This window comes from Rhinopithecus bieti, unplaced genomic scaffold (assembly GCF_001698545.2).
Source record: "Rhinopithecus bieti isolate Rb0 unplaced genomic scaffold, ASM169854v2 scaffold_28055, whole genome shotgun sequence".
NCBI lineage: Eukaryota > Metazoa > Chordata > Mammalia > Primates > Cercopithecidae > Rhinopithecus > Rhinopithecus bieti.
In genome coordinates, this window is record NW_016812914.1 from 722878 (window position 1) to 748543 (window position 25666).

The 25666-nt window shown below is 58.9% G+C and overlaps 1 protein-coding gene across 1 annotated transcript in view; it reads right to left on the reverse strand.

The window, feature by feature from the left end:
- Positions 1-6792: 6792 nt before the first annotated feature.
- KDM4B (lysine demethylase 4B) overlaps positions 6793-25666 on the reverse strand; it is a 137955-nt gene continuing 119081 nt past the window's right edge. The window contains 9 exon segments of the mRNA XM_017847185.1: positions 6793-9052; positions 9914-10006; positions 15335-15454; positions 15835-15999; positions 16085-16270; positions 22719-22827; positions 23123-23178; positions 23457-23533; positions 25219-25441. Of these exon segments, the coding sequence (XP_017702674.1) occupies positions 8876-9052; positions 9914-10006; positions 15335-15454; positions 15835-15999; positions 16085-16270; positions 22719-22827; positions 23123-23178; positions 23457-23533; positions 25219-25441 (1206 nt within the window). The 3' untranslated portion in view covers positions 6793-8875.

The window sequence follows — 25666 nt, forward strand, 5'->3', positions numbered from 1 at the left end:
CCTGACCCTTGCCTCCTGGGTCCTAATGCCTGTCAGACAAACTCCCTCCCGCCTCTCCTCTCTGAGGCCACCCCCGCTTCTAAAAACCACTCCCTGTTTCTGGTGCTCTTCTGGTTTCTCCTATAAGAACGATTTCTAGTATAAATTTCAGGACTCTGTTCCTTTCTTTTTTTTTTTTATTTTTTATTTTTTTTTGAGGCGGAGTCTCGCTCTGTCGCCCGGGCTGGAGTGCAGTGGTGCGAATCTCGGCTCACTGCAAGCTCCGCCTCCCGGGTTCACGCCATTCTCCTGCCTCAGCCTCCCAAGTAGCTGGGGCTACAGGTGCCCGCCACCTCGCCTGGCTAGTTTTTGTATTTTAGTAGAGACGGGGTTTCACCGTGTTAGCCAGGATGGTCTCGATCTCCTGACCTCGTGATCCGCCCGTCTCAGCCTCCCAAAGTGCTGGGATTACAGGCTTGAGCCACCGCGCCCGGCCGACTCTGTTCCTTTCTTTAGGCACTCAGGCTCACCAATCAGAAAGACAGAATCTTTGCCCAAAGCCCTGTCAGCGGGGAGACTATCTGGAATTTCAGGATTCCTCCTCAGACTAGCGGGCCTAACAAAGGCTATTCCCGAAGCTAGGATATGGGGAGCCTCAGAAATGATATCCTTCCTATGATGAGAAGTGAGGACAAAAGGCATCACCCTAGAGATCCCTTCCCTCCCTCGGGTATGGCCCTCCGCTCCATTTTGAGGCATAACATCTTTATAGAACATGGGTAAGATCCCAATACTAACAGGAGAAAATGCTTAGGACTCAGGTTTTGGAGAATGCATTGGTAAGGGCCACTAAATCTGATTTTCCTTGGTCCTCTTTGTGGTCTAAGAGGAAAGGCAAGGGTGCAGGTTTTTAAGAATGCATCGGTAAGGGGCACTAAATCTGACCTTCCTCGGTCCTCTTTGTGGTCTAGGAGGAAAACTAGTGTTTCTGCTGCTGCATGGGTGAACGCAACTATTCTGATCAGTAGGGTCCAGGGACTGTTGTGGGTTCTTGGGTGGGGGAGGGGGGGAATAAACCAAAACTGTGGGTGGTTTTTCTTTCACATGGAACACTCAGGCATCAACAGGCTCACCCTTGAAATGTATCCTAAGCCATTGGGACCAATTTGACCCACAAACCCTGAAAAAGAGGCGCCTCACTTTTTTTTTTTTTTTCACTACGGCCTGGCCCCAATATTCTCTCTCTCTGATGGGGGAAAAATGGCCACCTGACGGAAGTATAAATTACAACACTATCCTGCAGCTTGAGCTTTTCTGTAAGAGGGAAGGCAAATGGAGTGAAAACCCTTATGTCCAAGCTTTCTTTTCACTGAAGGAGAATCCACAACTATGCAAAACTTGCAATGTACATCCCACAGGAGGTGCTCTCAGCTTACCTCCATCTCCTAGCCTTCCTACACCTCCTCTTCCTATTAATGATGAGCCTCCTCTAATCTCCCCCACCCCGAAAGAAACAAGCAAGAAATCTCCAAGGGACCACAAAATTCCCCGGGCTATCAGTTACGTCCCCTTCAAGCTATAGGGGGTTGGGAATTTGACCCAACCCGGGTACATGTCCCCTTCTCCCTCTCTGAGTTAAAGCAGATCAAGGTAGACCTGGGGAAGTTTTCAGATGATCCTGATAGGTACACAGATGTCCTATAGGGTCTAGGGCAAACCTTCGACCTCATTTGGAGAGATGTCTTGCTATTGTTCGATCAAACCCTGGCCTTTAATGAAAAGAATGCAGCTTCAGCTGCAGCCCAAGAGTTTGGAGATACCCGGTATCTTAGTCAAGTAAATGATAGGATGACAGTTGAAGAAAGGGACAAATTCCCTACCGGTCAGCAAGCCATCCCCAGTACGGATTCCCACTGGGATCTAGACTCAGATCATGGGGACTGGAGTCGTAAACATCTGTTGACCTGTGTTCTAGTAGGACTAAGGAGAATTGGGAAAAAGCCCATGAATTATTCAATAGTGTCCACCGTAACTCAGGGAAACGAAGAAAATCCTTCCACCTTCCTCGAGTGGCTACAGGAGGCCTTAAGAAAATATACTCCCCTGTCACGTGACTCTCCTGAGGCTCAACTGATCCTCAAAGATCAGTTTATTACCGAATCAGCCGCAGATATCAGGAGAAAGCTCCAAAAGCCAGCCTTGGGCCCTGAACAGAATCTGGAGGCATTATTAAACCTGGCAACCTCAGTGTTCTATAATAGGGACCAAGAGGAACAGGCCCAAAAGGAAAAGCGAGATCAGAGAAAGGCCGCAGCCTTAGTCACGGCCCTCAGACAAACAAACCTTGGTGGTTCAGAGAGGACAGAAAATGGAGCAGGCCAATCACCCAGGAGGGCTTGTTATCAGCGTGGTTTGCAAGGACACTTTAAAAAAGATTGTCCAGGCCGGGCGCGGTGGCTCACACCTGTAATCCCAGCACTTTGGGAACCCGAGGCGGGCGGATCACGAGGTCAGGAGATCGAGACCATCCTGGCTAACATGGTGAAAACCTGTCTCTACTAAAAACACAAAAAACTAGCCGGGCAAGGTGGCGGGGCGCCTGTAGTCCCAGCTACTCGGGAGGCTGAGGCAGGAGAATGGCGTGAACTCGGGAGGTGGAGCTTGCAGTGAGCCGAGATGGTGCCACTGCACTCCAGCCTGGGCGACAGAGCGCGACTCTGTCTCAAAAAAAAAAAAAAAGATTACATCCAGGTCTAAGCCAAAACCTTGAGCTTTGAATGTGTGTTGAGGGAAGAGGGTGTGGAATTTTATTTTATTTATTTATTTATTTGAGATGGAGTTTTGCTCGTCACCCAGGCTGGAGTGCAATAGTTCACTGCAACCTCCACATCCCGGGTTCAAGTGATTCTCCTGCCTCAGCTTCCCGAGTAGCTGGGATTACAGGCGCCCGCTACCACACCCAGCTAATTTTTGTATTTTTAGTAGAGACAGGGTTTCACTATGTTGGCCAGGCTGGTCTCGAACTCCTGACCTCAGGTGATCTGCCTGCCTCAGCCTCCCAAAGTGCTGGGATTACAGGCGTGAGCCATCGCGCTCGGCCGGGTGTGGAATTTTAACCCCCAGATGCTTAAATTTGAAAATAAAGCAGCCAATAAAGTTTTTGTTTTGGGAAAAGAGAAACCTGGCAATGTTTCCCAGTGTTNAAGCCTCATGCCAGCAGGCTACTCTGGATCGCTTGAATTTTCTAGCTAATCAAGGGTATAAGGCGTCTAAATCGAAGGCCCAGCTCTGCCTATAAGTCAAATATCTAGGCCTAATCTTAGCTAGAGGAACCAGGGCCCTCAGCAAGGAACGAATATAGCCTATACTGGCTTGTCCTTGTCCTAAGACATTAAAACAGTTGCGGGGGTTCCTTGGAATCCCCTGGCTTTTGCCAACTATGGATCCCCGGATACAGCGAGATAGCCAGACCCCTCTTCAGGCACCCTCCCCCGTGCCTGGCTAATTTTTTTGTATTTTTAGTAGAGACAGGGTTTCTCCATGTTGGCCAGGCTGGTCTCGAACTCCTGAACTCAGGTGATCTGCCCACCTCAGCCTCCCAAAGTGCTGGGATTATAGGTGTGAGCCACCGCACATGGCCGGCTTTGTGTTTCTAAAGCAGCTGCTGGGGCTGGTGGGGGTGGAGGCTGTGGTGGCCAGAAGGCCCCCTCCTCCTCCATCTGGAAGCTGCCGGGAAGGGAGGCATTGGTCCCTGTCACCCAGTTAGCTGGGAGTCAGGGATGTCCTGAGCCACCCACTCTTCTGCCCGCCTCCTGGTCGCTGTCACCCTTCACACTGCCTGCAGCAGCAAAGAATTTTTATTTTCTCCATTAACAGAGCAGCAGCACTGAGTAAATCTAATCCATAAATAACCCTCCCCTGGCTGGTGTCAAGGCCCCAGGCGTGTCCCTCAGCCTCCCTGTGTTCTGTGCCTGGCCCGGGAAGTCCCTGGGGGCTTCTCTCCCTGATGGTCATGACCAGGCTGTGACTCTGAGTTCCAGAGCTGCCTTGCGGGGCCGAGGGACAGGCTGAGGTTGTGGGAGGAGTCGGGGCGGTGGCTACAGGGAGAGAGGGAGACACACCGGGATCTCAGCACCATCATGGGAGCCGGGAATCTTGACCCTGGCGGGGTTGGAGCCGGAACTCTCCATTGCAGAGTGGGAGGGAGCCCGTGAATGGTGGGGTTGGTGAGGCGCCGCTGCGGGGGTCAGAGGCTGAGTGTGTCAGGCTCTCCCCGACCCCAGCAGTTGGGCAGCAGGTGGCCCAAGGGTAGACGGCAGAGCGCCCCCAGTGGGTCCAACAGATGGACAGATGAATCAAAGTCCCTGGTCAAAGCCTCCTTTTTCCACCTGCTCCTGCGGATGGCAGTCGGGGCAGTTGGCTAGGTGGACCTGGGCACTGAGGGGCTGTCCCTACGGAAGAACGTTTTGTTGCAGGCATAGGGAAGGGGTGGAGGCTGCCACCACTCACTTCTTCTAAGTCAGGGCTGAGCACATTTTTTTCCATAAAGGGCCAGATTCTAACTACATTGGGCTTTGCAGGCCAGGTGGGGTCTGCAGCGACTCTTCAGGTCTGCTGTCGCTGGGCGCCAGCTGCCATATGTAAAAAAATGGGCATGTCCATGTGCCAATAAAACTTTATTGACAGAAACAGGTGGCAGGCTGCATTTGGCTGGAGGGCTGTAGGTTGCCGGGCTTTGCCCTAGAAGGTGCCTGCTCTCAACGCAATGTACCCACAGCCTGAGTCTCTGATCTGCCATCCCATGGGGCGGTCAGGTCTGAGTCCCTCTTTAATAAAAAGGGTGTCCACTGACACCCCTCTGGTGGTCTGTGACCGACCACTGCTTACCCTCCATCTCTGACCCGTTTTGTCTCTCAGAGCATGCGTTAAAGATGTATTTTGGTTTCTCCCCCTTTTCCTCAGCCATCTCCCCAGAGCCTGGCACAGGAGTTGCATAAAAATATTGCAGCTGGAATAAATGAACCAAACTCGGGTGCTGATTACGGAGTCTCACACGCTGCCCCGAGATGCAAGACCTCGGCATTGGGGCGACCACCCTGGCCCGAGTACAGACCTCACTGGCTCCGCACGGTGGCCCTTTTGGGGACCTATCCACTCATCTTTTATTCTGCTCAGCAGACAGCAATGGCCTGTCCCATATTGCCTTCCCGTTTTAGAGCCTTTTGGAAAACAACGGAAAGGATGTTGCAGGCACCACCTGCTCCTGCCACAGTCCCTCTGCCGGCCTGGGGAGGCTTGGGGACGCTGATCCATCAGTCAGTGCCACCCAGGGCCTGGGGCGGGGGGGTCACCCCAGAGGCTTTGGCTTCAGGCTGCGTCTGTCCCCGCGCACAGGGAAGGCTTTCGAGATGGGGAAGAGGGACACAGTCTTTGTCGGGAAATCGCAGCGTGCAGAGCATCCAAGCCTCCTGTGGCCACAGGCTTCACCCCACCCTGGATCCCTCTTCCCCACCTGCAGCAGACAGGGGAACTGAGTCCTGGTGGTGTTGAGAGGATGCAGGAGGTGGAAGGGCCCCAGAAGGGAGACTCGGTGCTGGGGGCGGTTGGTGGATGAAGCTTTTGTCAAGGGCACCCTCTGTTCAGGACACAAGCCTTCAGCACAGCAGGCAGGCGGACACTCCTTCTGCAGAGGGAATGCCAGGGCCCAGAGAGGGATGGCCTGGCCGTGTCCCCCTGAGCCCTGGCTGCTGGGTCTGGGTTCCACCAGGTGTTCCAGCCCCCAGCACCCAGGACCCAGTCCTGGGTCCCCGCCTCCACCCACTCCCTGCAGGTGATTTTGTTCTCTAGTTCCAACACCTGCCAGCTGACGGCCCCTGACCTCCTGCCTTGGGGCAGCCTCCCCAGACCTGGCATCTTCACCTGGATGTCTCGCGTTCAAATCCAACCCCCTCCCAGCTCAACGTCTCCTTCCAGGGGGTCGGGTGATCTGCAAATCCTATTGGCTCTACCCTGAAAATGCACCCAGGGTCCACCGCTTGTCACTGCACCTGACCCCTGCCCTGGTCCCTGGCTTCTGCCCTTACCACATCTCCTCTCCACAACAATCACCAGAGGGCGCCTGTGAGCACCTGAGTCAGGGCCCATCCCTCCCCTGCCCACAGTCCTCCATGGCTCCCACCTCCCTCAGGGTCAAAGCCCAAGTCCTGCCCAAGGCCCACAAGGCCCTGCACACCTGCCTCCACTCCTCCCCTCCCCTCCTGCCTCTGCTCCAGCCACAGGGGCCTCTTCATGTTCTTGCAGCACACCAGGCACAGGAGGGTCACCTCCCTGAGGGAGGCTCAGGTCTCCAGTGTCCCCTCTGTTGACTCCAGACCTGGTGGGGGTGGGCACTGAGTGACCCAGGCCAGGACTGCGGGGTCCCAGTAGCCATCTAGGGCCATAAGCCCCAGCACGTCCGCCAGCCACCACCACCACAAGCGACGCTCCTGGGGCTCAGGTGTCACCAGAACTGGGTTGGGGACAGGGACAGGGCAGCTGCTGGCTGGGACAAGTGAGGCCAGGCCCAGGCCCTCAGGGAACTGGGGGGGGGATCATGGGGTCTGCTGCGGCAGTCACCCAGCCTGGCCACAGTGTGAGAGGCATGACAGCCGCTGAGTGTTGGGGACGCTGGAGAGTGGGAGGGGCGGGACATCCAGCTCTGGAAGCAAACTTTCTCCCAGGAGAACGGGGCGCGGGCAGCCCCACCCCAGGGAGGCCCCAACATCGGTCCCCCTGGCACAGGCTCAGAAATGAAGACACGTGCCAGGGCGTGGAACGGGGTTTCGCAGCGTTCATGAACCTTTAATTCATTATGAGCCTAGAGGCCGGGAAATTAGGCAAAAAATACAGCGTATCCTTCATCTCGGGTGGGGAAAAACCAGGGCGCTGGGTTTTGTCTCGTCTTTGCACAGAGTAAGACATAGAGATACCTTCGTGGGGAGTGCGTGCAACTCCGGCCTGCCCTTCTGTGGCCCGTCTACGCAGGCCGTCCCGGAGCCCACCACAGGATGGGTGTGACCCCCAAGGGACAAGGGCAGCAGAGGCACCCACCCGCTTCTTTACAATATAAATAGCATTTTCAAACAACGTAAGAATACAGTGTCAGCGCCACACTGGGCGAGGACTGCGTGCAGAGGACCACCTCCACATTTCGGCTGACACCCCCCGACCTCCCCACCCGGCCCTCTCCAGGGCAACCGCCCCCCTCCCCCACCAAGGAAATGAAAGGCTTGCTCCTGCGTAACTCTCTCCGTTTTCCTTAGTCCTCTCTAGCCTGGGGACTGTTAGGACACTGTTTTATAGTACAAACATTGCTTTTTTTTTTTTTTTTTGGGAGACAGAGTCTCGCTCTGTTGCCCAGGCTGGAGTGCAGTGGTGCAATCTGAGCTCACTGCAGCCTCAAACTCCTGGACTCAAGCAATCCTCCCACCACAGCCTCCCGAGTAGCTAGGACCACAGGCGTGCACCACCACACCCAGCTAATCTGTAAAAAATTTGTAGGGATGGGGTCTCACTATGCAGCCCAGGCTGGTCCCAAACTCCTGCCTCAGCTGTTTTTTGTTTTTAATACAAGCGAATTATCCCCTCCACCCCTCCCTGGGGCAGGAGACAGCTAAGGGGGGGAAGGCTCCCCAGAGGGGTACAGAGCTGGCGAGGGAGAGGCACCGGAGAAGGCGCTTCCCAGCCTGGGCCGAAGGCTGTTTCTTCTCTATCAGCTCAACCCACTCCTAAGAAGCTAATTCCCCTCAAGTGACAGCAGCGTGGGTGGGTGGACCAAGGACACCAGGCCTTGTCCCTGCCCAGAAGCAGGCAAATGGGACCCCAAAGGCCTGCCTTGGCCCTGTGTCCCCGACCCACTCAGGACTGCACCCCAAGAGCTGCAAAGCTGTCCACACTCAATACCAACCAGAAGGGCCTGAGGGCCTCCCTCACCTTGAGCCACGGGAGGTCCAGGGGTGCTTCGTCTGCAAAGAAGCCTCTGGAACCCCTGCGGTTCTCTCGGGTGAGAGAAAGAGAAACGAACCCCGGGACAGAGTTTATTCTGCAAAGATGGGCGCAGACAGAGGGAGGCCCCAGACCCCGGGGCTTCCCCTGGCCAGGAACACAGGGGCAGCCACCAGAGAGCCTGGGCCTCCTCCCAGCAGGCGCAGAGCGGAGACAGGCACTGGTACCCAGACGATCAAAGTCCAGGAGCCGGGGTGAGGCGAGACCGGGCCGTGCCGTATCCGGGACGTCCTGCCCACCCCCAGGCTCACCCTCCAATTACCGGGCCTCTTTCCCTGCCTGCTCTGTAGCCAAATCATAGTATTTTAAAACAACAACAAACAAAAAAACAGCGAGATGCTCTGACCTCTCAGAGAATCCTGGTTCTGAGAAAAACAATGTGTTTGTTTTGTTTTGTTCTGTTTTTCTTAAAGCCACATATCTAGAAAACAACTTTGGGGATATTTTCCTTTGTTCTCCTTTTTTTCTTGCTTTTTTTTTTTAAAACAATATGTATTTATAGAAAGAACCTCACAAAGGTGGTTTATGTACAGAAGTGACAATCTCAAAGGTTGCTCAGTAGGGCATTGCAGTAGCACCTTTTCGAGAAGAAGAGAGCTTACATGGTTTAAAATTCTGAGTAGTTGAGTGGGGTGCACCCCCGGCCGGCCCCCGAGCCCGCCTGGCCCTGCTCCCTGAGTCTGGGGCCGCGTGCGGCGTCCCGCTGGCTCCTGTCGCCCTAGGGGGCACCCGCGGCGTGGAGGTGGCCTCTCGGGGGTCGGGGACGCGAGGACAGGAATTCACAGCAAGCGAACGCCCAGGGCGTGCCATGGCCTCCCCGCCGGGCTGAGGGTTGCCTGAGCGGCCAGCTGTCCTAGAAGGGGCCTCCGGGCCGGCCCTGCACCTGCAGGAGGCTCTCCACGAAGGCCACGTAGTCCTGGCTCCGCCCTGAGTCCTCCGTGGCAAGCGGGGTGCCCACACGCGGGCGCTTGGCGGCCTTGGCCTCCTCCCCCGAGAAGGTGGGCTCCTGCGGTGCCCCCGTGCTCAGTGACTGCGGGAGAGCGGAAGCACAGGGTTAGCATGGTGGAGACGCTCTGCGCAGCCCCGGCCACCGTCCATGGCCTCTGAGAGGAGCCAGCTGGACACAGAGCCCTGATGGCTGTGGGGGCTGCTCAGAGGCACCTGTCTTCCTGCAAACCCCTCATCCTGCCAATGGGGGGGCCCTGCCCTTCGCCCCAGCCTCTGGCCCCCTAGTGGGGTTCCCTGGCTGGAGCTGGGACCGTCCGTCTGGCAGCCCCCATCTGTTCCCCGAGGGACCTCTCTGTGGCTGAGCAGCTGTGGCCAGGAGCAGGAACCTCCCCCATGGGCTCTGCCCCTCAACACCTCGCCTCTGGATTAGAAAGAGAATAAAGGAAGCCCATGAGGGCTGCGGGAGCGAAAGCCAGCGCTGCCTCCGCTGCCTCCAGGACTCAGGCTCCCGTTTAATAAGGAAAAAGCTCAGGAAAGCTTTTTTAAGCCGACAACTTGGGTGCCCGTACTTCGCCTGTGCCCCAAAACCTGTGGTGGCTCAGAGGCCACCCTGTGCGGGGTTGGGCAGCACGGGTCCTGCAGGGCAAGGGGGCTTGGAGGGTCTACTCCACATTCGTGACAAGGGGAGGGCTCCTCCAACCCTCCCTCCCCACATGACGGGCATCGCCCAGGAGCTGCGCACCCGGAGTCAAGGCAAAGGAAGCGTCTCCTGCCAGGAGCCCATGGGCCAGCTGTGCCGGGGCAGCCGGGACCCCCTTCCAGCAGAGGTGCAGGAGGAAGGGGTGGTCCACGCCATTGGAAGACGCAGTCTGTGCCCTGCCTCGTCCCAGACGGGCTCCCTGAGGAGTCACCCGGAGCCACCAGGTCGGCCTCGTGCACTCACCAGCCGAGAGCGGACCCTCTTGGGCAGCTCCTCCTCCAGCGTGAAGATGTCCCCACGCTTCACCGTCAGCTGGGACCCGTCCTCAAACTCCACCTGCAGGGGATGTGGCTCTCAGGGGCCTGGCACTGCCAGGCTGGCAGGTGCTCCAGGCAAGCCACGGCCTCAAGGGCTGGGAGGCCGGCCCCCTTGGGTGCATGGGGCCCGCTAGAGGCCACATGCAGCCGAGCTGAAGCTCATGTCCACCTCTGACACCGCCTGCAGCAAACAGGGATCAGGCGGAGGGTCCCGTCCCATGGCGCAAGGATGATGGAGGACAAGACAGCCTGGGGCCGAGGCGGGGGCCCCGCAGCTTCCACATGGACACACAGCCCTCACCCCTCACCTCCTCCCGGCTCAACAGATATCTGTCTCCATGAAGACACAGCCCCAGGACAAGGTGACAGAGTCACTGGGTGGACACAGAGCCGGGCAGGAGGTGCAGTGCCCTAACAGGGCCTCGGAGGCAGGCGAGACCGGGCAGGGGGACGCAGGGGCCTGAGCTCAGGAGTCCCCAACCAGAGGTGAAGGACAGGGCCCCCAGCTTACGTGTGGCCCCCTGAAAACAGCTCGGTTACCTCTTCCCTTCAACTCAGAGACAAATCACCCCCTTCCAGCCTCCCCAGCTGGTGCCTTGTTCCAGGCGGCAGATGCCTGATTGGTGAGGGGCACTGGGAGCACCCCACTTCCTGCTCGTTACGCTTGGCGCCAGCTCAGGCTCGCGGAGATTCTCTCAGGGACCCTCTGGCAACACAACACTGTCCCATGAAGGGCATGCCAGGGAGGGGCGTGTGTCTCCAGGCCCACCTCATGACTGCGATGGGCGACAGGCGCCGTGTTCCCAAGCCAGGAAAGGTGCAGGGGTCACTCCCCGGCCCTAACCACCATTCTGCTCCAGGGGAGAAGGTTCCCATAGCAGAGGACTCGGGGTCACTCCCCGGCCCTAACCGCTATTCTGCTCTGGGGGAGAAGGTTCCCATAGCAGAAGGCTGGCTTTTCACATTTAAAAACTCGAAACAAGCCGGGCATGGTGGCACATGCCTGTGGTCCCAGCTAGCCAGGAGGCTGAGGTCGAGGCTGTAGTGAGCTCTAATGTCACTGCACTCCAGTCTGGGTGACAGATCAAGACCCCATCTCAAAACCAACAAAAGGCACACATTAAGACCGTCACAGAAGAGTACAAAAGTCACACACTAAGACCCTCACGGAAGTGTGTCTGGGGCCAGGTGCCCCAGGTAGCGTGCAGGGCGGTAGCCCGGGATCACAGCACCTCCCGCTCTACGGGGGCACAGACCCTGCCTCAGGGTGGCCAAGCCTGAGTCCCTGTGACTCCTCCAGGGATGGCTGGGGATGGAGACAGAGGTGGGCCCTGGAGAGAGTCTGCTGTGGGTTCCACAGGCCTCTTGGCTGGCACAGGTGGCGGGAGGAGCAGGGCTGGGAGTGCCCAGTGTGAACTCTCGGATGGCCAGTTGCCTCTGGGTCATGTCCTGGGACGACAGCACAGATCTCCCGGGGATGTGTGGAGGAACCTGCCAGGAACCAAGGACCTGGGTGCCACCCTCTGCCCCGTCCCGCCCATCTCATTTGTAGAGGGAAGCCACCAGGAGAAGACCCCTTCCCAGCGCCTGCCCAGTGAGGAGAATCTGGGCAGAGGAGTCCTGGTGTCGGAGCCCCAGCACCCTGGAAAGCGATTTCCACCCCCGGTGTGGCCAGGCTCTGCTTTGCCACAGGCAGCAGCAGGTTTTGGAGCTCCCACCCCAGGAGTCCCAAGGCCCACCTACAGCCTTTCCCCAGCCCCCGGCCCCGACTTGGCCTCTCGGCTTCTGGCAGGCGTGGCACACGGCGACTCAGTCAGGCACACAAGCAGCCTTGCCGGGAGGGGAAGGCGCATTCTAGAAACTCGGCGGAAACTGGCTCAGGTTTCTGGGTCGGGAAGACTGGGGAGATCCGCCCCAGATTCTCAGGAGCACAGAAGCGCCTAGGAGGACAGCGCTCACACTGCCGGGTCCAAGTGGGCTCCGGGGGATCTTCTGTGCTCGGGTAATTTGGGAACTGGGGCCTGACTGGAGGCTCAGACTGTTTCCTCCCAGCGCCTCCCTGGAATCTGCTTTCACTATGAGTCTCCATGGGGCGAGCTCTGAAGGGAGGGTTTGCTTTTTAACATTTTGAGAAAACTGGATACGCTTGCAGCTACAGGAAATCAGAGAGGAGTGCGCCTCAGCCCAGGCTCCCTGTGGCGACGTCTTGCCCGGCACTTCTCAGAAGCATCTCGAGGGGTCACGTGTGAAGGAAACGTGTTCCGAGTGTTCCGGACGGAGGGGGGGGAGGGGGGGCTCTTGGGGCCTTGGCATGTGGACGTCCCACCCACTTGGCCCTGCTGTCACCTGGCCCTGCCCCAGCCCCCACTGACTAGGCCTCAGCCTTGGGGCAGGCAGCTCCAGCCCCACCTCCTCGGCCACCAAACAACGGGCGTTGGCAGGATCGTATGACCGAGGTCCTGCTGTCACCTCGCAGGCAGGCGGGCACTCCACGGTGGCTTGCTGGCTTCCGATACCACCTGTTACTGATTCCACAGCCTCTGCCCCCTGCCCCTGAGCACTCTGGAGATGTGACTTTTTTTTTTTGAGACAGAGCCTTGCTTCATCACCCAGGCTGGAGTGCAGTGGCGTGATCTTGGATCACTGAAGCCTCAACCTCCCAGGCTCAAGTGATCCTCCCACCTCAGCCTCCCAAGTAGCTGGGACTACAGGTGCGTGCCACCATGCTCAGCTAATTTTGTTATTTTGTAGAGACAGGGTTTTGCTGTGTTGCCCAGGCTGCTCTCGAACCCCTGGGCTCAAGCGCTCTGCCCGCCTCAGCCTCCCACAGTGCTGTGATCATAGCATGAGCCCTTGCACCTGGCTGGCATCATCTCATTTCTGACTGTCTCGTTAGCTCGGCTTCCTTGGGGTGAGCTCCCTGACGCTGGCCCCCTCCTGGGCTCTGGTGACATGTCAATGATCCTGGGAGCACCCGAGCACTGTCTGCTTCCTTCGCCACCAGGGCGGGGGCTGCTTCCGGTGCCTCTTCTGTGGGATGTTGTCAAGATCCACCCTGAGTCTCCCTTGTCATTTTCCAGCACGGCTGTGCTGTGTACGTTATAAATGGCTATTCATTCATTCATGTGCTTTCTATTACCTTCATAGGTTTCTTGAGGGAAGGAGACTGGCACGTGCTCAGCCTCATCTCTGGAGTAAACTTCCACAGTGTTCTAGAGGTCCTCGCTCAACCTCCCCTCCTTGGAGTCCAGTCCAACCTGCCTGGGCCAGACTCTGAGGCTCCCAGGGCAGGCGGAGGGTCTTGTCACTGTCATACACACCCCACCCATCCTGCCGTGTACGACATGCACCAGAATGCTTCCCAGCAGATATTTTTCTTTTTTTGTTTTTTGGAGACAGGGTCTCAGTGTCGCCTAAGCTGGAGTCCAGTGGCTCAATTACAGCTCACTGCATCCTCAGCCTCCTGGGTTAAAGAGATCTTCTCAACTCAGCCTGTAGCTGAGTAGCTGAGATGACACACGCACACTACCATGCTCAGCTAATTTTTAAAATTTTTTTGTAGAGATTGGCGGTGGGGAGGGTCTCACTTTGTTGCCCAGGCTGGTCTCGAACTCTTAGCCTCAAGTGATTCTCCTGCCTTGGCCTCCCAAAGTGCTGGGATTTTCTTTCTTTTTTTTTTTTTTGAGACGGAGTCTCGCTCTGTCACCCAGGCTGGGGTGCAGTGGTGCAATCTTGGCTCACTGCAAGCTCCGCCTCCCGGGTTCACACCATTCTCCTGCCTCAGCCTCCTGAGTAGCTGGGACTACAGGCTCCCGCCACCGCGCCCGGCTAATTTTTTGTATTTTAGTAGAGACGGGGTTTCACCGTGGTCTCGATCTCCTGATCTTGTGATCCGCCTGCCTCGGCCTCCCAAAGTGCTGGGATTACAGGCGTGAGCCACCTTGCCCGGCCTAAAGTGCTGGGATTACAGGTGTGAGCCACCGTGCCCAGCCCAGCCTGAAACTCATAATCTGAGAGAAGAGCTGCCAGGTGAGCCAAGCGGGAATTATTCTCTTTTGCTGCTGCTTGGGATGGGCTAAGGGGTGCAAATCAACCTTGCCCTTGGTCTAAGCCGAACACAATCAGGAAGTCCAAGGAGCTGCCTGAGCCTCCCCTGGGGCAGGCTGGAGCTGAGCAGAAGTGACAGTGTCTGGAGATTGGTGGTAGCTCCCATAGAGCTGGCCACGGGCATGGCTTGTCCCTGAAACCACCTCCTTCTCAAGGAGCAGGGAAGACTCTGCAAGGTCCAAGAGTGGTGACTGGGTGGGGCCAGCCTACATGGCACAGGGTCCTGGACGCTCAGTGACAGCTCTGAGAGCGGTGACCGGGTGGGGCCAGCCTGCACGGCACAGGGTCCTGGACGCTCAGTGACAGGTCTGAGAGCGGTGACCGGGTGGGGCCAGCCTGCACGGCACAGGATCCTGGACGCTCAGTGACAGGTCTGAGAGCGGTGACCGGGTGGGGCCGGCCTGCACGGCACAGAGTCCTGGATGCTCAGTGACAGCTCTGAGAGCGGTGACCGGGTGGGGCCGGCCTGCACGGCACAGGGTCCTGGACACTCAGTGACAGCTCTGAGAGCGGTGACCGGGTGGTGACCGCCCCCATGCCATGCAGGCCGGCTCTGCCTGGTCACCGCTCTCGGACCTATCACTGAACGTCCAGGACCCCTGCCCTGTGCCATGCAGGCTGGCCCTGCCCGGTCACCACTCTCTGACCTGTCACTGAGCGTCCAGGACCCCCCCGTGCTGTGCAGGCTGGCGCCGCCCGGTCACTGCTCTCTGACCTGTCACTGAGCGTCCAGAAAGCCCTGTACCATGTTAGCCAGGCTGGTCTTGAACTCCTGACCTCAAGTGATCCACCTGCCTCGGCCTCTCAAAGTGTTGGGATTACATGGCTGAACCACCGTGTTGGGTCTAAGATTCCACACTTTTAAATAATTTCTCTTCCACAATCATGAGAAGCAGCTCACCACCAACTTGATTAAAAAAAAAAAAAACCCAGGGGTAGTGAGCTGTACACTCTGAAACGGTGAAAGGGAGAACGTACGTTAAGAAAAACTGAGGCGTCTCAAAGGGAAATGCCACCCGAGTGGAGGCCCCTTTAGCTTTGAAAACGAACAAGCCCAGGGCTTCTAACTCAGGCAGGCGAGCCGAGGCTCAGCTGGGCCCTGCCGGCCTCACTAACCACAGCCCACGCCCGCCAGTGCCCCAGGCAAAGGCACCTGGGCCGGGGCTGTGATCCTCCCGTTCCCACACCTACAAGAAGAGCTTGGTGAAGGCACAGCGGGGCTGCCAGGTTCCGCGCTTACCTGGTAGATGTGGCTGGTGACCGAGGAGATGAACTTGGCTTTGTAGAGGTTGCCGTCAGTCCACCGGAGCTCCACCAGCTCCCCCTCGGAAGGGGGTCCCAGCCGGACACAGTCCCTACTCTGCAGGGAGAACAGGCGGGAGGTGAGGTCCCAGCCACACTACGCCGGGGGCTGTCGCTGGGTTTTAGACCCTCTCCACACTAGCAAGTAAGGTTCTCTGCCTGAAGCCCCAAAGCCGGCTGCGGGGGCTGGGGGTAGAGGGGCGGTGCAGAGCCCTGACTGCAGGTTGCTTTCTGCTTTGTTTCTGCAGAACACAGTGAGCACTGCTTTTCCTGAAGGGGCCTGGGGCCTGAGGACAAGGGGACCCCGTGGAGGGATCTGGAGTCAGGCTGCTCCCAGTTTCCCCTCTGCCCCGCCCTACACTCACCGTGATGCTCTCAGGTTCAGGTTGTCGCTGTGCTCCCAGCCTCCCCCCGCCCCCTGCCCCGCCCCACACTCACCGTGATGCTCTCGGGGTACAGGTTGTCACTGTAGGAGCCGTCGTCGAAGTTCACTTCGTAGCAGGTCTGTGTGGCAGCACCGATGACGCGGCAGCGGTAGTACAGCCCGTTGCGGTTCTTGGTGATGACCACCTGGCCTAGGGACACGGCCCTCAGGAGCTGGACCTGGGAGGGTGCGGGGGACGGTCAGCATGGGCGTCGGTGGGGCGGGAGCTGGGGATCAGGGGCAATGAGGCGGGCAGGCACTCACAGCGTGGCCCCCCGACTTGTGCTTGAGGCAGGTGATGGAGACCACGTAGGGCCAGTCGTCCGGCTCCATGAGCACACCGGCGGCGTGGGCGCAGGTCACGTGGAAGGACGTGGAGCAGTGCTCGTAGGAGCACTGGATGCAGGCACCCGACACCTTCTTCATCCGCTTCCGGCAGTACACGCATTTCTGGGGACGGGGACACAGGCGGGGCATGGGGCTGGAGCTTCCCTAGGGACGCTGGGACGGAGGCCGTGGCCCCTCCCAGCATAGCCTTCAAGGGAGGCATGGTGGGAGTGGCCCTGTGTTCTGCCCGGCGAGGGGCCCCCTCTCCAGCCCAGAGCCCGCAGCCTCCCTGGCCAAGTCGTCCAGACCCACTGATCCAGCCACCTGCTGCTCAGCCCCAGGGGAGTCTTCTCCCATCCCCCGTGTGTCAGCGACTGCTGGGACAGACACCAAAGAGCCCCATGTGGTGTTGCTCAGCCAGAGAGGAACACGGGGCGACAGAGATGTGCCCTGGGAACACGGAGTGAGTGCAGACCGTGTGACCCCGTGATCTGCAACCCCCAGGGCTGGCAACCCACAGACACAGGAAGTGGGCTCGTGGGTACAGGGTGGGGGACGGCAGCGACTGGTAATGGGGCCGGTTCTTCATGGGGTGATTAAATGTTCTGGAATTAGATGGTGTGATAGTTGACACAACTCAGAATGTACTAAAAAACATGGAGTGGCACACTTTAGAATGGTTCGAGTGAAGGATTTTTTCTTTTTTTTTTAAGATAGGGTCTTGCTCTGTCGCCCAGGCTGGAGCACACGGCGCGATCATGGCTCACTGTAGCCTCCAACTCCTGGGCTCCAGCGATCCTCCCCCCTCAGCCTCTTGAGTAGCTGGGACCACAGACGCAATCACCATGCCTGGCTAATTTTTAATTTTTTGTAGAGGTGGAGTCTTGCTGTGTTGCCCAGGCTGGTCTCAAACTCCTGAGTTCAAGGGATCCTCCTGCATCGACCTCCTAAACTGCTGGGATTACAGGTGTGAGCCACTGTGTGGGTCCTTTACGTCGGATTTTAACAAGAAGCCCTGAGAGAAGCCTCCTTGGTGAGGAGGGAGCACTGGAGAGCCACCTTTCATCCCACGACGCTCCTGCTGCAAAACCTGCGCCAGTCAGCAACACCCGCCCTAGTCAGCTCTGGGGCCCTGGCGACCACCACACCCACGCCAGGCCCCGATAAGCATTTAATAAGTGGCACCGTCACTGCTCTATAAACCATGTTCAAAAGCCAGATGAGCCAAGGGCCTGGAGCAGCGCTGATCGACGGCATCGAGATCTCATTATTCAACTGTCAATACCCAATTCTCCCACCACACAACACGTGCCAGGCGGCGCTCCAGCACGGCACCCCCCTCCAGCAGAGCGGCCGGCATGTATGAGTGGTGGCTGTGCTCCCTGAGGGCCTGGGGGTGGGGGAGAGGCCCGGCCTGGACACTGTCAGGTGGGGTTGCTGAGCCATCTTGAACATGTCACCCACAGGCCTCCATCCCTCAGCCCAGGCCCAGGAGAAACCCAGCCCCAGGGCAGCCTGGCGCACAGCACCATCCCCTTCCGCCCCGTGGTGGCAGGCAGCCCGTGACCCTGCGTCTCCACGTTGCGAAGAGTGTGCCCCAGGACCCATGAGGCCATTTGTCAGGAGCTGTGACTGGGGTCGAGGTTGCCCAGAGCCACCCCTCCTAAGACGAGGTCCAGTCATGCCACACGCTGTGGCCACAGGAGGTCGGGCAGGCATTCTTGGCTGTCACCTCCCTTCCTGGGAGCTGCGGTTTGAAGACCCGCGTCCAGTGTTGGCCTGGCCCAGGCCAGTGTGTGCCGGGGAGTCAGGGTCTAAGGCCCTTGGGGGGCCTGGAAGGGCCCAGGTACTGGTGTTTGGTTCGAAGTTCCCAGCTCAGTGTCCTTCCTCAGAGGCCACAGGGCTGTGAGGACGACGCAGGGTGGGCTTCAGAGGTCTGCAGGGCACCACGGACTGAAGGTCACCGCTGGGTACCACCCATGGCACTGTGTCCTCAGCGTGTCACACAAAGGCGCAGTGGCTGTCCACCAACCTGCTTTCACAAACAACCCCAACCCCTGAGGGGCAGAGAACCCCCTCCTGACCGGGCCCTACCCCTCCAGGCAGGACTGTGGGCAGTGGGGAGAGCTGGCGCAGCTGCCCACCCTCCTGCTGCCTGAAGCTGCCTCCTCCCATCCCAAGCCCTCCCAGACCTCCCAGATCTTCCAGGAGCTCCTGGTGCTTCTGCCCGCTGCCAGGAACCTGCCCCGCTGGTAGGTGAGGGGCTTCTCCGCAGCACACCTTGAGAACCTGGTGCTAACTTGGCCCAGGCGGGCGGCCAGCCGGAGCCCCCTGACTCACTTGGACTGCCTGGAGCCCTGAGCCGGTGGCTGGGGAGTCCTGGAGATAGACTGATGGACAGGTAACCAGGAGTGAGTGCCCCATGCCGGCGGCTTGCCCGTGGCCTGTGAAGGCGTATGGGTGGCTGGGCGAGCAGGAGTTCACCACCACCTCCTTGCAAAGCTCCATTGAGCAGTACAAGCGGGCCTTGTGTAAAAGGATTTTTAATTCATCGTTACAAGCACCGGTAATGAAGAGGCTGTGTCCTGGAAATGTCAGATGATCCATAAGTCGCCAGGGCGGGAGGATTTATCACTGCGCCGGCACCGCACCATGGCTCCACCTGAATCATGGGGCCTTTTACGCCCACGTTTGTGGACCAAGTCACTGGTGCCTCGGAAGCATCACCCGTGGGCTGCCAGCTTCCTAATCGCCTGGCCGTACCAGGCCAGGCTGGCATGACCCATTGCATGCTCTGTTGCACGAACGAGGAAAGAGGGTTCCCCCTCCAGACGAGCCTCTGTGACGGCCTGCGTGGCCCCACCCAGGTGGCCTGGCACCTGTGCGCTCCAAGCGCGGCATCCAAGCCCAACAGGCTCGTGGGCGCCTAGCACCAGAGCACAGGAGCCCAGGCTCTATGGTGGGCATCACCTGCCCCGCCAGACTGACGTGTCTGCTTCCAGCCCCACCTCCACATGAGCCTGACTGTCAACACCAGGCACTATGTCCGCAGCTGGGAAGATAAACCAGGCAGGAAAAGCAAGCAGGACGCTGCTGGGTACTACTGGCCGTGGGCCCAGCCTCCAGAGGCCCACAAGACACATGTGCAGAGGCTGGAGTGCACAGGGACAAACGCGTCCTCCCCATCAACACTACCACATGTGCAGCCCTTTTAGTGGGGACGCGGCCCCAGCAAAGTCTGCATTTCGCTCTCCTCATCTTTTTTTTTTTGAGACAGGGTCTTACTCTGTAGTCCCAGCTACAGTGCAGTGGGGAGATCTCAGCTCACTGCAACCTCCGCCTCCCGGGTTCAAGTGATTCTCCTGTCTCAGTCTCCAGAGTAGCTGGGATCACAGGCATGTCCCATCATGCAGAGCTAATTTTTGTATTTTTAGTAGAAACGGGGTTTCACTATGTTGGCCAGGCTGGTCTCAAAATCCTGACCTCAGGTGATCCGCCCGCCTTGGCTTCCCGAAGTGTTGGGATTACAGGCGTGAGTCACCGTGCCTGGCCTCCTCATCCCCTTTCTGGGCCAGATCCCAAGGCTCTGCAGGAAGCTGATTTAAAGGGCCAGCTGAGTGGCCAGCATTTTCCAGCAGGCGTGGACGGCCCCAAGTGCCTCATGCACAGATGGGCTAGAGGGTGTAAAGCAGAGACAGCCCTGTGGGGCTGCAGCCCAGGCCACAGTCGGCCAAGCCCCTCCAGGCCCCAGGCTCCTCACCTGCAGAACGGACAGCGCAGGATGACTCCCCAGGCTCTCACTGTGTGGATGAAATGCAGTGGGTGACACTGGGGGCCTGGGGGGACGAGGCTGCAGATTCGACAAGCCCCGAGCAGCTGCTAGTGCTCAGACGGGGTGGTCCATGCTTCAGGGAGTGGGCCCAGCTCATACCACTGCAGCCCTGCAGAGTGGGGACTGTGGCAACCCCACAGCACAGAGGAGACGGCCGAGGCAGAGAGGTCGAGGAATCTGTCCCAAGTGCACAGCCAGCTGGTGGCCAGCACTGACCACTCCCCGACTGCCCTGTGGCTCCAAGGGGTTCCCCAAAGGGGGGCCATCATTGCTGAGAGCAGGAGGAAGCCTCGTAAGCCCCCACTATGAGGCCCTGCCACGCCCAAGGAGGCTGCGTGCATCTGCAGGGGGCCCTCGATGTGCACCGAGAGTGGAGTGGCAGAGATCCTCCAACTCAACCACAAAGGCCAAGCAACCCAGGCAAAGAATGGGCAAAGGAAACAGACGTTTCTCCAAAGATGGCATGCAGATGCCCAACAGGACTGTGCAAAGACGCCCAGTGTCACTGACCGCCAGGGAAACACAAATCAAACCACAGTGAGACCATCTCGCACCTGCTAGGGCGGCTGGTACAAAAAAGTCAAAGGTAGGTGTGGGTGAGAACGAGGGGAAGAGGAGAGCCCAGCACCCTGGGGGTGCGAATGGGAGTCCATCCAGTCGCAAGGGAGGGCAGTTTCCTCCAGTGCTAAAAACAGAGCTGCCCGACGGTCCAGCAATCCCACTGCTGGGTCTATATCCACAGGAAATGACATCAGAATCTCCAAACCACAACCACACTCCCACATCCGCTGCAGCACAACCCACAACAGCCAGAAGGCAGAGACATTGGCGGGTGCCCGGATCAACACAACGCGGTCCATCCACACGGCGGAACATTACTCAGCCATGAAAAGAAGGAACTCTTGCCATATTTGGGCTGAATGAATATGGATGAGCCTTGAGGACGTTACGCTGAATGAAAGACGCCACTCACGCCTGTAGTCCCAGCTACCCAGGAGGCCAAGGCAGGAAGATCTCGAGGCCTGGAGTTCCAAACCAGCCTGGACAACACAGTGAGATCCCATCTCTTAAAAAAAATTGGGAGGTAACCTAATTTTTTGGCATGTGCTTGTGGTCCCAGCTACTCAGGAGGCTGAGGCAGGAGGATCGCTTGAGCCCAGGAGTTTGAGGCTGCAGAGAGCTGTGACCACACCACTGCACTCCAGCTTGGGTGAGAGTGAGAGACCCCGTTTTTTTTTTTTTTTTTTTTTGAGACGGAGTCTCGCTCTGTGGCCCAGGCTGGCGTGCAGTGGCCGGATCTCAGCTCACTGCAAGCTCCGCCTCCCGGGTTCACGCCATTCTCCTGCCTCAGCCTCCCAAGTAGCTGGGAGTACAGGCGCCCGCCACCTCGCCCGGCTAGTTTTTTGTATTTTTTAGTAGAGACGGGGTTTCACCGTGTTAGCCAGGATGGTCTCGATCTGCTGACCTTGTGATCCGCCTGTCTTGGCCTCCCAAAGTGCTGGGATTACAGGCTTGAGCCACCGCGCCCGGCCGACCCCGTCTTTTAAGAAAGAAGCCAGTCACAGAAGAATAAAGACTGTACAACCCACTCACGTGGGGTCTATAATACAGGCAAACACACAGAAGCAGACTGCTGGGCGCCAGGCGGGCGGAGGGAGCTGCTGCTTAGCACGTGCGAAGTGTCAGTTATACAAGACCGGTGAGCAGGCCACAGAGCCCTGCTGCCCACCGCTGGGCCTGTGGTGAAAGCTGTACGGGACCTCAGATGCTTCTTGAGAGGGTAGATCTCATGCTAAGCACTGTTAGAAATTTTTTTTTTTTTTTTTTTTTGAGACAGGGTCTGTCTGGCTCTGTCGCCCAGGCTACAGTGTAATGGCACGATCACAGCTCACTGCAGCCTGGATATCCTGGGCTTAGGCGATCCTCCCACCTCAGCCTCCTGAGTAGCTGGGACCACAGGTGTGATGCCACCATGCCCAGCTATTGTTTTTTATTTGTTTTTTTTTTTTTGTTTTTTTTTTTTGAGACGGAATCTCACTCTGTCGCCCAGGCTGGAGTGCAGTGGCCGGATCTTAGCTCACTGCAAGCTCCACCTCCGGGGTTCCCGCCATTCTCCTGCCTCAGCCTCCCGAGTAGCTGGGACTACAGGCGCCCGCCACCTCGCCCGGCTAGCTTTCTGTATTTTTTTTAGTAGAGACGGGGTTTCACCGTGTTAGCCAGGATGGTCTCGACCTCCTGACCTCGTGATCCGCCCGTCTCGGCCTCCCAAAGTGCTGGGATTACAGGCTTGAGCCACCGTGCCCGGGCTGTTTTTTCTTTTTTTATAGAGATGGGGTTTCACCATGTTGCCCAGGCTTGTTATAATCAGAAAAACAACAAAAATTGGAAGGCCCGGTTGTGTCGGGGCATGTGTGGCGCCTCCGCTGTTGTGGAAAGGTGGAAACCGCATGGGCTGCTCGGTCCTGCAGAGGACGCCCCCGAGGCTGCACCTGACGGGGCCTGCTTATCTCTGGCACCCTTGATGCCTTTTGACTTTTGTACCTTGCACCTCAGGGAACGATCCAAAAAATAACACGCCTGCTGAAGTCGGGGTCACTGGCTTCCTGAAAGCTGCCCACCATGCCCGTGGAGACGCAGAGCTTGGAGGAAAGACCGCTTCGGATGGCGCAGGTGGGGAGCCGAGCCTGGCCAGCGGCTCTAGAGACATGGGCAGGGTGGGCCTCGACCGCAAGGACCTACCAGCTTCCACCGCTGCTCGGGGATGGCACTGATGTCCACAGGGTGGCGCTCAATCACGTTCAGGAAGCGCGCCTCGGGGACCGCGATGGCGCAGATCACATGGATCCACCTGGGAGGGCAGGTGGGGTGGGGTCAGGTGTGCCTTCGAGGACCTGGGCTGGCCACAGAGGGGCCGGGCGTGATGCTGCTGTCAGTTGGGTCAGGGCCTGGGGAACTTCAGGGAGGTCGGGGCAGGAGTGTGCTCCTCCTCAGCCCTGGCCACCCCATCTGTGACATGCCGTGACATGGGGCTGTTACGCGGAGGTGATGGCTGACCCCTGGGCACTAGGGTCACACCCTGCAGAGCCTCAGCCCAGGGCAGGCTCCCCTCCGGACCCCCAGCCCCCACGCGCGGTGCCACCCACCTCCTATCGGTGGTCATCTGCAGCGCGCCTCCTCGCAGGTTGCACAGGCAGCACTCCTGCGGAAACCAGACGGCCCCGGGTGAGCAGGGCTCGGAGCAGGCTCCCCACACGCTGCTTGGGGCCTGATCTGCCAACTGCAGCCCTCGGCCCTTACATTTCAACCTAGCAGCCACCAAAGTGACGGGCGGGAATCCCTTGGGTTCCACCCCCTCAGAGCGGAGGTGAAGGAACCCAGGCCCATGGAGGGGAGACTGTGCCCCAAAGTCAGCCTGCTGGAGTGGGGCCGGGGCCCGGGCCTCTCAGAGTACCACCGCCGCTGCCGGGAGCGAGTTACCGCAGTCCAGGCGTGGGCCGCACACCGGGAACACGTCCAGCCTTCATTGACCAGCTCGGGACGGATGCCATAGCAACCTGGAAGACAGCGGGGGCTGGCTGAGATCTAGAGGGCAGGTGAGACTGGGGGGCGCCGAGTGAGACTCAGCGGGAGGGGCCAGGTAACTCGGGGGCCAGCATCCGCACGTGGAGGGACGGGACCTCCACACACAGCTGCAGCATTCAGGGTGCGTGCTGTTCCCACCCTCTGAGCTTCAATGCAGGCCGCTGCACGTGGAGCAAGAGAAAGATCTGGGAGCTGCGTGTGTGGAAGGAGGATGCAGGAAGAGGAGCGGGGTCCCCTGAGCTCCAGTTGGGTCTGCTGCACTCAGTCTAGTGGTATCTTGAGGGCCCCTCCTTGTTGGGGGTCTGCACCCCCAAAAGCGGCTCCTCCTGCTGTGTCCAGAAAGGACAAAGCCACAAAGGCAACTCATTTTTGGACGTGGCCCTGGGTCTGGAAATGGGGAAAGGGCATGAAAGGCCAAGTCATGCCCCCAAAGTGAGGGCAGGGGTGCCGCCTGCCCCCAGGGCTCTGCCTCCGCTGGGGTCGCTGCCCTGCAGTGTGGAAGGGGCTCTCTGCCAGTGCTGGTGGCCACTGAAGAGGCTGGGTGGGGGGACCTCACTGCCTCCAGAGCAGCAGGGTGGTGGGCACGGGCTGGGGGTTGGGACATCTGCTGGCGTAGCCCTGGCTGGGGTGGCCTGGCTGTGGCAGGCCTGGGACCCTCAGCAACCCTTCCCCCACGTCTCAAACCCAGGCCCAGCAAAGCAGAGTGAACAGCCTCCCAGCCAGGAGACAATGCGAGCCCCAGGCAGGCCACTGCCAGGAGGAAACTGACAGAGATCTATGGCTACCTGCCGTGGCCAGGGGCACAGAAAATTAAACGTCTCCAGAAAGCCCTCCTCCTGCCCTGGAAGTCCAATTCCTGCCACCGCCCCCTCACGCCTGAGAAAGAGACAGACATCCATTTTCTTGTCTGTGACCACAGTCGAGCCTCAGGATTGGGGAGGGGTCCCCGAGAGCAGAGAGAAATCAGATGTCCTAACCACGCTGCAATCTCACTGTGACCATCAGTTTCAACTATGGCCCCAAATCACAGGCGTAGCGGGTGCCTGAGTTCCTCCTGCTGCCTCCTAAGCCTTGGGGAAGACTTGGCAGAACTGTCCAGAGGCCCAGTGAGGAGGAATCCTGCCTGGGCCAAGGTCAAGGGCAGGGATGTCTGCCCTCAAAGGCTACTTGGCAGAGAGAGTCATTCTCAGGGAACACAGCCTGTGGAGAGAGGCGGTATCTGGCCCGTTTCTTGCTCTGGCCCTAGGGTGAGCTTCTGGTGTCAGGGACAGGGCGGGATGAGCCCAGTGCCCCCGGAGCAGAGGCTTCCTCCGCGGAGGCTGGCACCAGAGGCTGGCACCTGGGCCTGCAGTGGCGTCTTCTGGACGCTGGGAGAGGTGGAGGCCCTGTCCTGCCCCGGGGTGGCATGGGGTCACCCAGTCCTTCCATGGCCACAGCCTTTCCCCCTGCCCTAGATGGTGGGACCACAACGGGAAGGACGAGAAAGTCAGAAATTGCAGGAAGTCACCCGAAGAGGCCCCTGCCCCGGCCCTGAAAGTACAGCATGGGGAGAGGAGCCGGCGTGGCCCTCCGCACGGGAGGATGGAGCCCCCACCGGCGCCCCCACCAGCACCCTGAGGGAGGGTGCGGCTCCTCTGGGCCCCACCGTGGCACTCACTGGCGTGGACCTGCAGGCAGCACTTGCCGCAGGCGATCAGGGGGCTGGTCCCATCGTCGCCGATGTAGGAGTTGGCAGGCAGCGGCTCCGTGTTCTCGCCGCCAGAGGTGAAGCACATCTCGGGGATCAGCGGTCGGGTCTTCTGGCCGCTTCTGGAGGGCAGTGTGGCCGGGGAGCCCTCTCCGAGGGAGGCCGTGGGTGCCTCCTTCTCGGTCTGTAGGGCCTGGAGGGGAGAGGGGCCTTCAGGGGACAGAGCTATGTGCAGGGTAGGCAAGTGGGCGGCACAGACCTCTGTCAGGGCACCTGCCCCGGGCTTCGATGCCCCCTGGCTCTGGCAGGGGAGGTCGGGGAGATGCCCAGGGCCACCTCGGCCCCTCTTCTCACCCCTCCAGAAAGCCAGGATCCCCAAACACTGTCTGACCCTATCCCCAACCTGCTGAAGACCTTC